The 13,408-nt window shown below is 37.4% G+C and overlaps 1 protein-coding gene across 17 annotated transcripts in view; it reads right to left on the minus strand.

Annotated features, from left to right (window-relative positions):
- The window catches only part of BPTF (bromodomain PHD finger transcription factor), a 137,903-nt gene that overhangs the window by 57,660 nt on the left and 66,835 nt on the right, over positions 1–13,408 (minus strand). For all 17 annotated transcript variants that reach the window (XM_053655507.1, XM_053655505.1, XM_053655498.1 and 14 more), the window contains 2 exons: positions 2,038–2,167; positions 1,490–1,628 (listed from right to left, as the gene is read on the minus strand). In XM_053655507.1, the coding sequence (XP_053511482.1) occupies positions 1,490–1,628; positions 2,038–2,167 (269 nt within the window). The remainder of the gene's footprint in view (positions 1–1,489; positions 1,629–2,037; positions 2,168–13,408) is intronic.

Raw genomic sequence — 13,408 nt, forward strand, 5'->3', positions numbered from 1 at the left:
TACAGACCCATTACTGAACTTGATAAATTATTGTGCAAAACAAATGCATACAGTCCAAGTTGGAAGAGAGTAATATTAGAGATAAGAAACACACAGCAGCCACTCTGGTCTTCTGGTGCTAAGTCAAGTGTTCCCTGACCTACACTTCTGTTTTTCAATACATCTGGACCTCTATATATGATCAGACTAGATTAGCCATCTTTACAGGAACCAATAGTTCTAAGATCAAAAAGAGAATATTTTATACTGATTTATATTAATAATATAAATAAAATCCTATGCTAAGAAAATGGATATAAAAGAAACTTGCAAAAGCCTAAATACTGTGGTATTAATAATCTGGATTTTATTACACAGGGCAAACGAGGTCAGATACAATTAGACAAAAGCTCTCTAGAATTCTAAGTGCTACATGGGAAACTAAAGCAACAAAATGGTGATAAAAATATGTAACCACCTTTTGGAAAGTACTATAATGGTCATTTAGCCTGAACATAATCAGATAATAATAGATTGGTAATAAAACAGAAATATTCATTGAGCATTTGCTATGTTCAAGACTCTTCTAGTCCTTACAATAAATTCCCGTGAGCCTTATAAAATATATTTTTTGTTAAAAGATAACCCAGTGATAACTGTCCCAAATTAACGGTTTAAAAAAAATCAACCAGTGCAGGTGTCACAAAAAAGACAACCATTCACAAAGAAGACAAATCAGTTAGCTGAATATGTAGATACATACATAGTACTTAATTGACACTTATGCATAGGCTATATAGGAAAGAACATATCACATCATAAAATAAATTGTATTGCAACATAGGAGAAACTGCATGGTAGAATACAAAAACTGCAGGGGAAGACAGGAGACATGAATTTCAACCATATCACTCTCTATCTAGTATGAACTTCAGTATGTTGCTTAACATCTTCATGAAATAAATCTTCTCCTGTGTAACATTAGTTTCATTATACAAGGTTTCTTAAAGTGGCAGTTTACCTCTAGAGTTCTATAATTCTGAAGTTATTACCCAGTAGCATAAATGGAGTTACTACGTCATTTATGTGACAGTGCTCTGGAAGCCTTTATCACTCCCTTTCTGGTTTTGTCACATCCTGCCTACAAAGCTGAGGTTACCAGATGTATAGTTCTTCAAGAAGGCAAGAAGTACTGAATTTCAGATTTAAAAAAAAAAAAAACCAATTAGGTAGCTGAGGCCTTTTTTCTTAAACAAACAAACAAACAAACAAGTTCTATTCTATCCTATCGTCTTTCATTAACTGAAATCCTAGATATCAAAATTCTGTAAATAAAGGCAATTTTAAAACATACAAAGTTTATAATAAACAACATTAGTAATTTTGCAAATTCTATTAAAAATTGCAGAAAAAGTCTTATCCAAAATATGGTCAATACACTACTATAAATCTATAAGAAATAATAAAAGTCAGAAACAATTATGCAGAAAAAATAATTTTAATTACTTACTTTCTTCTAATGACTTTCTGTAATGCACATTAGTATTCCCTGGCAATTTAGGAACAAACCTATAAACATGAGTTTTACTAATCCAGCTCCAACCACCATATCCTGTTACTCTGTATTCCTCGCCTTTTTGTTTCCACACCTGATGTAAATAAAGACATTCTGATTAAGCAAGAATGAGAATGCTTATAAAGTACATGTGATTTTATACATTTTTACCAAACAAAACAGACAGGTAAATTAATTAAATTTACCAATTTTATTTTTAGCAAGAATCAAAGATTTATTAAAAAACTTAATTTTTCTTTCTGAAATTAAAAAAATGTAATACAATTTTACAGTTTTATGACAATTTCAACAAATTGGTCTAGTAACCCACCTATATTCTACTAAAATAAACCTATGCTTATAAAATTGCCAGAAAGATTACTTAATTCCTACTATATTAAAAGATTGTGTCAAAAGTAAAACAAATTATTAAGTACTCAAAGTTGCAGAAGAAAGTCTCAGAATTGGCTAACACTATTTCAACAGGATATAAGTAAAATTACCTGATGTTTAACTGGAAATGTATATTTTACCCAAGTGGCTTGCTGCATTGTTTCTTCTTCTTCTTGTTTCTTTTCCTTTTTTTTGACTTTCTCTTTTTCTTCTCTTTCAATTGCTGTCATCCTGTGTAGCCTAAGAATATAAAAATTGAAAAACAGAATTACATATAACTTTGAAAAACAAACGATATAGAAATGAAGTTCTGAAAATTAGCAAGACAAAAACAAAGAATAGTTAGATATAATCCCCAACTCAGACAACCCCAGCTCAGAACAAGTAGACATACAATTACATAATAGGAAAAAATCAAACAGTACAGAGAGGCAAAAACAAAATCTGCTATGCATCCCATAAGAAATACTCATTTTTTACTTATTCCTGAAATATTTCATACATATACCAACTTTATATTTACATAAAAGGTATTATATGACAGACACAATTATCTGGTTTTTAATCAATGAATAATTATACTAGGAGATCTTTCCATAAACAGAAGATACAGGTCTTTTTTAAGAATTAAATAAAAAATATACCACTGCATGGATATACTATAATTTATTAAATCAGTTCCCTGTTAAAAGGAATACTTTATTTCCTTCCCCTCCAACTAAGATCAACAAATCTAAAAACTTTTATTGACCAATATTTCTGATTCTATCTACCACTGGCTATCTTAAAAGCCTTCATATGATCCACTAACATGGAATTCAGGCTTCCCACATACAAAGGAAGGGGCCCATGTTTCTTGTTTGGGGCGCAGGTAAAGGGAAGGGCTGCGAAGGAAGAACAACACTGATTAGGCATCACCATTAGGCTCAGGATGTAAGCCACACTCTTTTTTCAGGCTGTAAAACTGATTATCATTATACCAAGCAATAAGTGAATGGGCAGGCCTTTGGTGCTTAACGTAATAAGCTCTACATTAAGGTGTTTTAGACCGTATGTTCATGAATGGGACTATTTCCTATAAACAGCAACACTAACTAAGGCCTAAAGAGAAGCTGCTGTCTCTCTGAAAGCTCTAATGGTAGAGGGTTGTGTTTTTTTTTAAATCACACTCTACCTGGTTGTACCCAATTTTTCCTGCAACAGCTATATGGGAAGAATAAAGAGATCTTTTGTCAACTTGGGGGAGAAGGAGATACTAGTAAGCTGTGGGAGGGGATTTAATTATCTTTTATCTCCTTCCCTCCACCAAACACTCCCTTATCTAGGTCCACTTTCAAGAAAGCTTTGTGACCTTGTGACTATAGGACTCCAGAATCTAGCCTCCCCATAGGGTGACAGAACTCAATGCTAATTAACTACATATAACCAGTACAGTAAACACTCTTCTTTTGTTCACAGCTAATGGGAGGAAAGGGAGAGGATTCTCATCAGAGACTAACTCACTGACTCGAATACCACTGATTTGCCACCAGGCTCGGAACCAGGAAGTGGGGCAAACTCTGCAGACAGAGCACGGTGGATACCGTGAGAGCCCCAGTCCACCACAGTAAGGAGAGAGTGGCCAAGGACCATGCATTATCTCTCAACAGAATCTGTGGGCTCAGCTTTAAACACCTCTACAAAGTCAGGTCCAGCACAGTAACTGGTCCCTTGTCACTGACGGTGGCCAGGGATAGCTCACAGTGGGGAGAAAAGAACGGTGCAGTGACACTCTGCAGGCTCATGGCTGGGACGGACACTCAGTTTGTGCTCTTAGTGTTCACATAGGAAACAGGTCCATTTATCACCAAAGGCTTAACTTTACTCAGGAAGCCAGGCCAGTGAGGTGGTTCTGTCGCTGATCTGTGAGGTTGGCTAAGCCAGAGTAAATTCCACTGTTGTCACTGCCACCAAAACAATCCTTATGAGAAAAGGCAGCAACAAAAGAGCTCCAAAGGAGTTTAGTTCCTCTTGGCTGGGCAGAAAGCCTGGCTACTGTTGCCAGCCTGGGGGACCCAAGAAAGAAGCTCCATCAGGCCAGTACTGTGCACCCTCCAGCTCCAGGTATTCCCTCCACAGTTCTGGAGATCAAATGACAGCCGGAGCAGGAGTATGGACTAAGCTTCAAGTCCATTCCTGACCTACACGTGGTACCCAGGGTTTTGTTGTGTGTGTTTGCTATTACAAACAAAGCTACCATAAGCACCGTTTTATCTTCCTTGGATAAGTTGGGGAGTATCAGCCAATGTTCCCCAGGGCTGGGATGGCTAAGTCCAAAGGTTCTTGCACTTAAAATGCTGACAGTGCCAAATTGCTCTTCAGAACTGTATGCTTTACACTGCCACTGATTATAAAGACACCCTGCTTTCCCACATCTTCACTCAAGTTAGTACCAAACTTCTAAATTAATAGCCCAGTTGAGAGATAAGAAATACTATCCCCATTGTTTTGATTTACATTTCTTTAATTATGAGAGAAGTAACCATTTTTTAATGTCCACTGGCCTTTCGTATTTATTTTTCTGCAAAATGCCTGTTCAAATCCTTTTTCTTGTCTGTACTGGACTATTATTAGTCCTTTTCATTTATAAAAGGTCTTTGTCAATTAAGGAAATTTTCCATTTGTAGTGCAAATATTTTTCCTCAGTTTGTCATCTGTCTTTTGAGTTTGATTACATTATTATTTCTCCACTCAGAATTTTAAATACATACACATATCCACTTTTTTTCCTCTATGGCATCTGGATTTTATATCTGTTTAAAAAGAAAGTATCACAACAAAGACATAAATTAATTCATGATTTCTTATTAAGATTTTGGTTTTAAGAGTGTTTTTTAAAAATCATCATTTCTTTGAATGCTTTTGCTGAGGCTGAGAGCTAAGTTGGTATTTTCTTCAAACTTGGCTCCCTGTCCTTTTTCCTTCCCAGGCACGCCGCTGCTATCACAGCTAGATTGGCATGTGTGTTCAGGTCTATTTCTGGATTCTCTTTTTGGTTCTATTACTCTACTTCCTCTGCAGTACAAATTATTTTGATTATTGAAGCTTCAAAATTATGTTCTAATACCAATTCCCTTTTTTTGTAATACCTACTTCCTGCACATTATATTTTCTAGATGAAATATTAGTATAATTTTGGTCAAGCATCCCTGCTCATGGAGGGAAAATCCTATTCACAATGCAAATAGATATTAATTTTGACAGATTAAATTAATATAATTGACATAATACACAGCATCTTTAGAAAATGTGATAAACACATAAAAACATTCAGCTTTTCATTTACTCCAAGTATCCTTTTATGTCTCTAGTAAAATTTAATGATTTCTTTACATGATCCTGAATATTTCTTGTTAAATTTATTCCTAGAAGGATTTCTTTTGTTATTGAGATCTTTTCTTTCATTATAACTTATAGAAATATGTAAAATGTAATAAGGTTAAGCAACAGAACTTTATCAATAACCAAAACATTGGAAGTTACTGTGTCTGACCCCAGGCAGTCATTATCCTGACTTTCCTTTAGGGCTTTACCACCTGTGTGTGTATCCCAACTAGTATGAAGTTTGACTTCTGAAAACTCAGGAACAAGAGTAAAACTAGCTACATAAGCAAAAGCATAACATTATTATTATTAAAAGAAGATTTCTGGAAAAAATAAACTTGTCTCTGAGTCACAGTTTACAAGTTTACAAGAACCTTTTCTGGTGAAATCCAAGGGCAAGGTCACAAGCAAGGCCTGGAATACACTGGGCTCACCACACTCGGAGTACCTGGCAGACTGTGTGTGAACAGGTACTGCAGAGACAGGACCTGAAGAGGACTGTGTTGCACTTCCTGTTTCTGGGCCTTCTGAAGAGTCTGTGGTGTAAACTGTGACAATTCTCAGTTTTTCCCCTTCTTGGGTACATTACCATTTCTCTACCTGCATTACTGCTTCTACAGTTTTACTGGTGCTGTATTCCTTCTTGTTCCCCTGTCCCTGTGGGTGTATGCTTAAAAAATAAAAATAATCCTGGCTGGTGTGGCTCAGTGGATTGAGCGCAGGCCTGTGAACTAAGGGATCGCATCACGGTTCGATTCCCAGTCAGGGCACATGCCTGGGTTGCAGGCCAGTTCCCAGCAGGAGACGTACGAGAGGCAACCATACATTGATATTTCTCTCCCTCTCTCCTTCCCTTCCCCTCTAAAGATAAATGAATAAAACCATAAACAAACAAACAAATAAATGTATACATACATACATACATATATAAAATCCCTCTGTGATAGTTTTGGCGGAGATCAGCAGGGTGTAAATTTAAATGTGTTTATTGAATTTGTTATTTTTAACTCAGAACACCTACTGAGTTAAAGAAAACCTATTATTCTATGGCCACCATATGGCCACCTTACTTCATTTTCATATTGTTTCTGACAGTTTTTCAAGTCCATTTGCTTGGATTTTTAAGTATATAATTAGATCAACTGCATAATAATTGTCCCCATGTCTGCCAATATATCTTTTACTTACCTTGACAAAATGCCATGGCTAATAATTTTAAGAAATATTAAAAGATAGCAGTGATACCTGGCATCTTTGTTTTGTACCACCTAACTGTTCATGGGAATGCTTTAAGAATTTCATCAAAACAGATGGTGGTTTGGTTTGAAATACAGTTCTATACAAAAAATAAATAAAAGACTATTCCTATTTACTAAGTATTTTTTAAGGGATTAATAATGAGCTTTTATCTTATTAACAAATGCCTTTTTGGCATCTAATGAGATGACTGTTATCTATCTTTGATGTCTTAAAATAGCATGGTGGGTATTAATAATCTACTAAGAACTGACAAGTCTTCTAAGCCTAGGGGAAGCCAATTTAGCTATGGTTTATTATTCTTTGAATTTACTCCTCAATATATTTCAAATGTTTTAAGATTTCTTGAATGCACATCTATTTGCTATTAATTATTCATCAATGGTGAATACTAATAAAGGAGATAGGGCTATAATGTTCTAATTATCTATTTGTCTATTTCTGTTTAGCAAGTTTGATAACAGTTTTACACCAAAAGAAATAATCTGTGAGATTTCTTTCTTCTTCTATTTTATGGAAGAGTTTAAATAGAATCATCTGTTTCCTGAAATTTAAGTAACTTCCTTATGAAGTCATCTGGTCCTGCCCATCTTCAGTGATACCCTTTAAACTAAAACAGAAATCCTTTTCCTGCTTGAAAAAAAAAAGGAGTGGGGCATATGGCCTCCTACTCAATCCAATGACTGAGACCAATGGGGCTCCTCCTCCCCCAACTCTTCTACCAAAAAGTAGGAGCCCACTGTCTCCCTTTCTCTGTGGATGTAGGAAGTCTGAATACTACATGAGTGGACTCTGGTACCAATGACAGAATCACAAATATTGGCTCAATCACTGCTGAGCCACTTTCCATCCTTGATATTGGTTATTTGTGCTTTCTCCTTTTTATTCCTACCTGATAATCTCATCAGAGGTTTGTAAATTATAATAGTATCTACAGTATGTCTGTTTTCTATTTCTATTTCATCAAATATATAATATTTGGTATTCTTTAATATTTCCTTTCTTTGGGTTGATGTCTTGTCACTTATGTCTAGCTAATTAATTTGTAGGGTTTTTTTCCCTAATATAAATGTTGAAGGCTACCAATTTCCCCTGGGTACTTTTTAGTAACATCCCCCAAATTTAAATATATGTAGTATTCTCATGAACCTTCAACTCAAAGTGTTTTCTAGTTTTCATTATAATTTTTCTTTGACCATCTGCTACTTATTTAAAAGCATATTTCTTAAGTTTCAACACATACAACCCTTCTCTGCTTTAAACTTATACCACCAATGTCCATATCCTTTAACAATATTATAACATTATATTAGCAAACATGTTGTTAAATTTTACAGAAATGGAATCACTCCATGTATTTTTAGGGAAAGAATTGTTTTCACTCAGTGGTATATTTACAAGATTCAATCTCACTGGCACTTTTGTTCTAATTTGTTTTTCACTGCTGTCTAATAGTCCATTATAGAACTACACCACAATTTAAACATGTCAGACTATGAGCATTTAGGGGTTATTAACAAATTTTCACCAGTACAAAACACTATAAAAATTATCTTTCAGAACTTCCAGTCAAGATGGAGGCGTAAGTAAACATGGCTCAGCTCCTAACACAACTACATCAAAGTTACAACTAAACTATGAAATAACCATTGCTCAGCACCATCAGAAATCAAGCTGAATGGAAGTATAACAACTATAGAATTAAAGAAACCACACCCATCCAGACTGGTAGGAGGGGCAGAGATGCAGAATGGGCTGATCCCACACCCACGTGTGGTGGGTAAAAATTCTGGAGGGCTATCTCCAGAGTGAGGAGTCCCAGTCCAACACCAGGTCCCCATGCCCAGGGTTTTAGTACCAGGAAGATAAACCCCCGTAACTTATGGCTGCAAAAACCAGTGGGGATTGAGTTGGTAGAAGAAACTGCTCAAGTCCCAAGCAGATCCTCTTAAAGAGCCCACACACAGACTTATTCAGACTAACTCCTTCTGAGCTCCAGCAGCAGGGGAGCATCTTGAAGGGCACCAGTGGCATACAGGGAGAAAATAAAGTATCTGGCATCAAGGCAATAGCTGAGTGACAGATTTCTTCCAGACAGAAAGGTGCACAGAGGCCACTGTCCCTTTTCTGAACCCTTCCTCCACAGAGCCACAGACAGCAAGCAGGCCAATGCCATATCTGAGACCAACAACCTGGCTAACACTGTTTGCCCACTGTGGAGATGTCCTGAGGCTCTGTTCCATTCAACTTACAGGCCCACCCAAGCTGTTAACGGTGGCTTTTCCAAATGAATGGCTGGTCTTGGCTATGTCACAACTTCCTTAATCCTTTCAAACAAGCAACAGACGGCCTCAGTGAGCCCACAGTCCTTGTACCCCTTGCTAAGTGGCTCCAGGCACAGCACTAGCAGCAGCCAGCCTCAGTTCACAGCATGGCTCCCCTAGCAGCCATCTGCAGATTGTTTTATAGCTCATGCAGGGTGACCCCAGGTAGAACACAGGAAGGGGCTGACCATGGCATGCACCACCCAGGAAAACCAGAGCCTGCACATCCAGTGGACAGCTTCAGATCATATGTGAGTTGGTCACCTTCTGGACTGTTCATTCTGTATCACTGGTCTATTTGTTTATCTTTGCATCTATAACACACTATTATTATAGCTTCAAATAAGTTCTGTTACCTGGCAGGTCAAGTCCTACTTAATCTTATCTTTTCTATTATTGCCCCTTTCCATATAAAATTTCTAATTATCTTGTAAATTCTCCAGAAAGCTCAACTATAATTATCAATGTTACCAAAATTAATTTATATGTTAACACGAGGAAAACTGACACTGTCAAGACACTGACTTTTCCTATATGTAAACATAAAATATATTTCCATTTTTTAAGGAATTCTTTAATGTCTTTCAATAAAGACTAGAATTTTCTTGCCCTGGCTGGTGTGGCTCAGTTGTTTGGATGAAAAAGATCACTGGTTTGATTCCTGGTCAGGCCACGTGCCTAGGTTGCAACTTCAATCCCAGTTAGGTGCTTATAAGAGGCAGCAGATTGATATTTCTCTCCCCCTCTCTCTCCCTCCCTTTCCCTCTCTCTAAAATCAGTAAGCATGTCCTCAGGTGAAAATGATAAATTCAAAGAAAAAACTATAATTTTCTCAAAAAGATTCTAATTTCCCATTATTTTAAATATATTCTGAAACTCTAAGATATTTAGATTGCTCTTAAAGTTTTATTATTGAATACCACAACAAATAAACATTTTATAAATAAAATATTTGGTTGAAGATCTAGGTATTTTCTTAGCAGTTTTTTTCTAGATGTTTTCTTAGAAGTTTGTCACCTAGAGGTATTTGACCATAATTTTGCCAAAAACGAAAGTCCAATTAACTTCTAATTTTCTTGAATCATGGTCTATAATTTTTTAAATTGTTACCTATTTTATTACACCTCATCATATTTTTTAAAGTTTGTATTTTACCACATATGTCACATTAATACAATTCATGATATAATTTTGTAACTCTAAGTAACCTATTTGGAAGATTAGTCAAAATGACAGACAATAAGGAAAAAATACATTGATTTGAAAAAAGTATTTTTTTATCCTCACCTGAGAACATTTTTTCATTGCTGTTAGAGAGAGTGGAAGGGAGGGAGGGAGGAAGATGTGAGAAACATCGATTAGTTGCCTTCTATACCCAACCCAACAGAAGATAGAACCTACAACCTAGGTATGTGCCCCAACCAGGAATCTAACCCGAAACCTTTTGGTATATGGGACAATGCTCCAAACGAGAAATACCAGCCAGGGCTAGATTGATTTTTTTTTAATTCCATCTTCATTACAATGTTTAGTATTCAGAAACAAACTTATAAAAAAGTATGAATTTAGTCATCTGAAGTTACGTTTGAATATCAAGAATTTTATTTAGCAACATTAAGATTAGCTTCACTTCTCAAAATGTTTATCTCTGTCATCAGAGATGTGGCTGCCTGGTCTGTAAGTTTCAGGATGACCACTAATAGGAAGATGTTGGGACAGAACAGTTTGGTGCATTCTGGGGTTAAATGCAAGAAGGAACAAAAATACAGAGTATTTTTTTTGAAAAGTCAAATGAAAAATATTGTATTGGTTTTTTATTGTATTTTTTCCTATTACCATTTAGTCCCCTTATCCCCCACCACCCTGAGAAATAGAGTATTACCTCACTATTGTTTCTGACTCTCTCCTTTACCCTGATAAATGAAACCCATAGGAGTAGAATAAAGGTATGCCACCCATTTAGGTCTCCTCTCCAGGAGTGCAGTCTGTAGCACCTTAGGTTAACCTCAATTTTGTTATCCTAGGCAGAATTAAGTCCATTCCATTTGTGGATACCTATACTGATAGCAGCAATTACATTCAAAATAGGAGGAAGGAAAAAAAGTATCCTTAAGATTGATATGGGGGGGACTTCCGCCAAGATGGAGGCATAGGTGGATGTGCCGTGCCTTCTCCCACAACCAAGATTAGAGAAAACTAAATATTAGCAACAGAAAACACAGCCAGAACACGGAAAATTGAACTCTTCGGAAGTCCGTTAACAACAAATTCTTCAGCCTGACCGGTAAGGGGCGAAACCAGCGGCTGGCGGAGCAGGGTTGCACAGGAGGACTCGGCCAGACACACTCAGGCCGGCGGAATCCAGGCGCAGGGTCAGACCTAGTGAGCGACCCAGCGAGCAACCAGGCGAGCGACCTCGGGGGAGACAGCCGGGCCGGGGCTGCGTGTTGACTGAGGTCGCGCATTTGTGCGAGGGTGGACAGGCGAGGGAGTGGGCGGTTGGACCGGGCCGGCAGGTCCCCACGGCAAGCGGCAGTGGAGGGCGCCGCCATTTCCCTGCTCTGACCCCACCTCCACATACAGCGTCATAACCCAGCGACTCTGAGTGGCCCGGCCCAGGTGAACCACCTAAGGCACTGCTCCTCCGCACCCAGCTGTGAGAAGCGGCAGAGGGGGTCGCCATTTCCCCGCTCTGGCCACGCCCCCACATACAGCGTCACAACCCAGCGACCTGGGAAGCCAAGCCGCGGCTTCTCACACTTAAAGGGCCCGAACAGACCAAGAATGGCGCAGGAGGATCTCAGAGCCCCAGAAATAAATCTAAGCGATGAAGAAATAGCAAAACTCACAGACGCACAGTTTAAAAAATTGGTGATCAGGATCCTCACAGAACTGGTTGATTATACGGACAAATTAGACAAATATATGAAGGCGAAACTAATTGAAATGAATGGAATTGCACAGGACACCAATAGCAATGAAAAGGAAACTGGGACTCAAATCAATGGAGTGGACCAGAAGAAAGCAAATAATGGCCAAACAGAAAAGAGTGAAGAAGCAAGAATTCAAAGAAATGAGGAGAGTCTTAGGAACCTCCAGGACATCTTTAAATGCTCCAACATCCGAATTATAGGGGTACCAGAAGGGGGAAAGGCACAGCCACCAGTGGAAAACTTATTTGAACAAATAATTAAGGAGAATTTCCCCAATCTGGCAAAGGAAATAGACTTCCAGGAAATCCAGGAAGCTCAGAGAGTACCAAAGAAGTTGGACCCAAGAAGGAACACACCAAGGCACATCGTAATTACATTAGCCAAAATTAAAATGAAGGAGAGAATCCTAGAAGCAGCAAGAGCTAAGGGGACAGTCACCTACAAAGGAGTCCCCATCAGACTGTCAGCGGATTTCTCAAAAGAGACCTTACAGGCAAGAAGGGGCTGGAAAGAGGTATTCCAAGTCATGAAATCTAAAGACCTACAACCAAGATTGCTCTATCCAGCAAAACTTTCATTTAAAATGGAAGGACGGATAAGGTGCTTCTCAGATAAGATCAAATTCAAGGAGTTCATCATCACCAAGCCCTTATTATATGAAATGTTAAAGGGACTTATCTAAGAAAAAGAAGTTAAAGAAACATGAACAGTGAAAGGACAACAAACTCAGTTATTAACAACCACACCTAAAACGAAAGCAAACTAAAAGGACAGCTAGATCAGGAGTGGAAACATAGAAATGAAGATCTCAAGGAGGGTTAGCAACAGGGGAGTGGGAGGAGGAGAAGGGGGGAGAAGGTACAGAAAATAAGTAGCATAGACAGTAGATAGAAAATAGATGGGGGGGCAAGAATAGCATGGGAAATATAGAATCTAAAGGACTTGAGACACATGGTCATAAACTAAAGGGGGGGTGATGGTGGGGATGGGGGGTAGGATGGAGGGGAATAAAGGGGGAATAGAACAACTGTAACAGCATAATCAATAAAAAAAATTAAAAAAAAAAAGATTGATATGGGGAAACACCACAGAAAACTGAGAGCATTCCTTAGCAGATGAAAAATATTAGTAGATATAAATTAACTTTTCTTTAAAAAACTTTTCATTATAAAATAGAACACAGATGTTGAAAGCAACACAAAGCTATATTCATAATTTTAAAATGGCAGCTATACCTTTGATGTGGGCCCTGTAAGTAGAATGATTCTTACTTTTCACATTGAATGATGATTTACATTTTTATTGTAAGTTTGCATTAGTTTTGTAGTATTGACTTCTTAAAGATTAATTAAAGTTTCAAAAACCAAATCCCTAGATCTAAAAAGTAGATTCAGGGCACAAAATTTATCTATTTTTGAAACCATCTGTTGCAGTTACACGGTTCTTGCTCTACACAGAAACTACATAATTTTTGGCTAGGCACTCAACTCTAAAAAGATCAGATGCCTAGCACAGTACCTGATACCTGAAACATTCTAGAAGAAATATTTTTTAAAAAGATGAGTGCTCTATTTAATAAAATGCTTTTTAATGAAGAAACTATT

The sequence above is a fragment of the Artibeus jamaicensis genome, unplaced genomic scaffold, assembly GCF_021234435.1.
Source record: "Artibeus jamaicensis isolate MK-2021 breed Jamaican fruit bat unplaced genomic scaffold, CSHL_Jam_final contig_1998, whole genome shotgun sequence".
Lineage (NCBI taxonomy): Eukaryota > Metazoa > Chordata > Mammalia > Chiroptera > Phyllostomidae > Artibeus > Artibeus jamaicensis.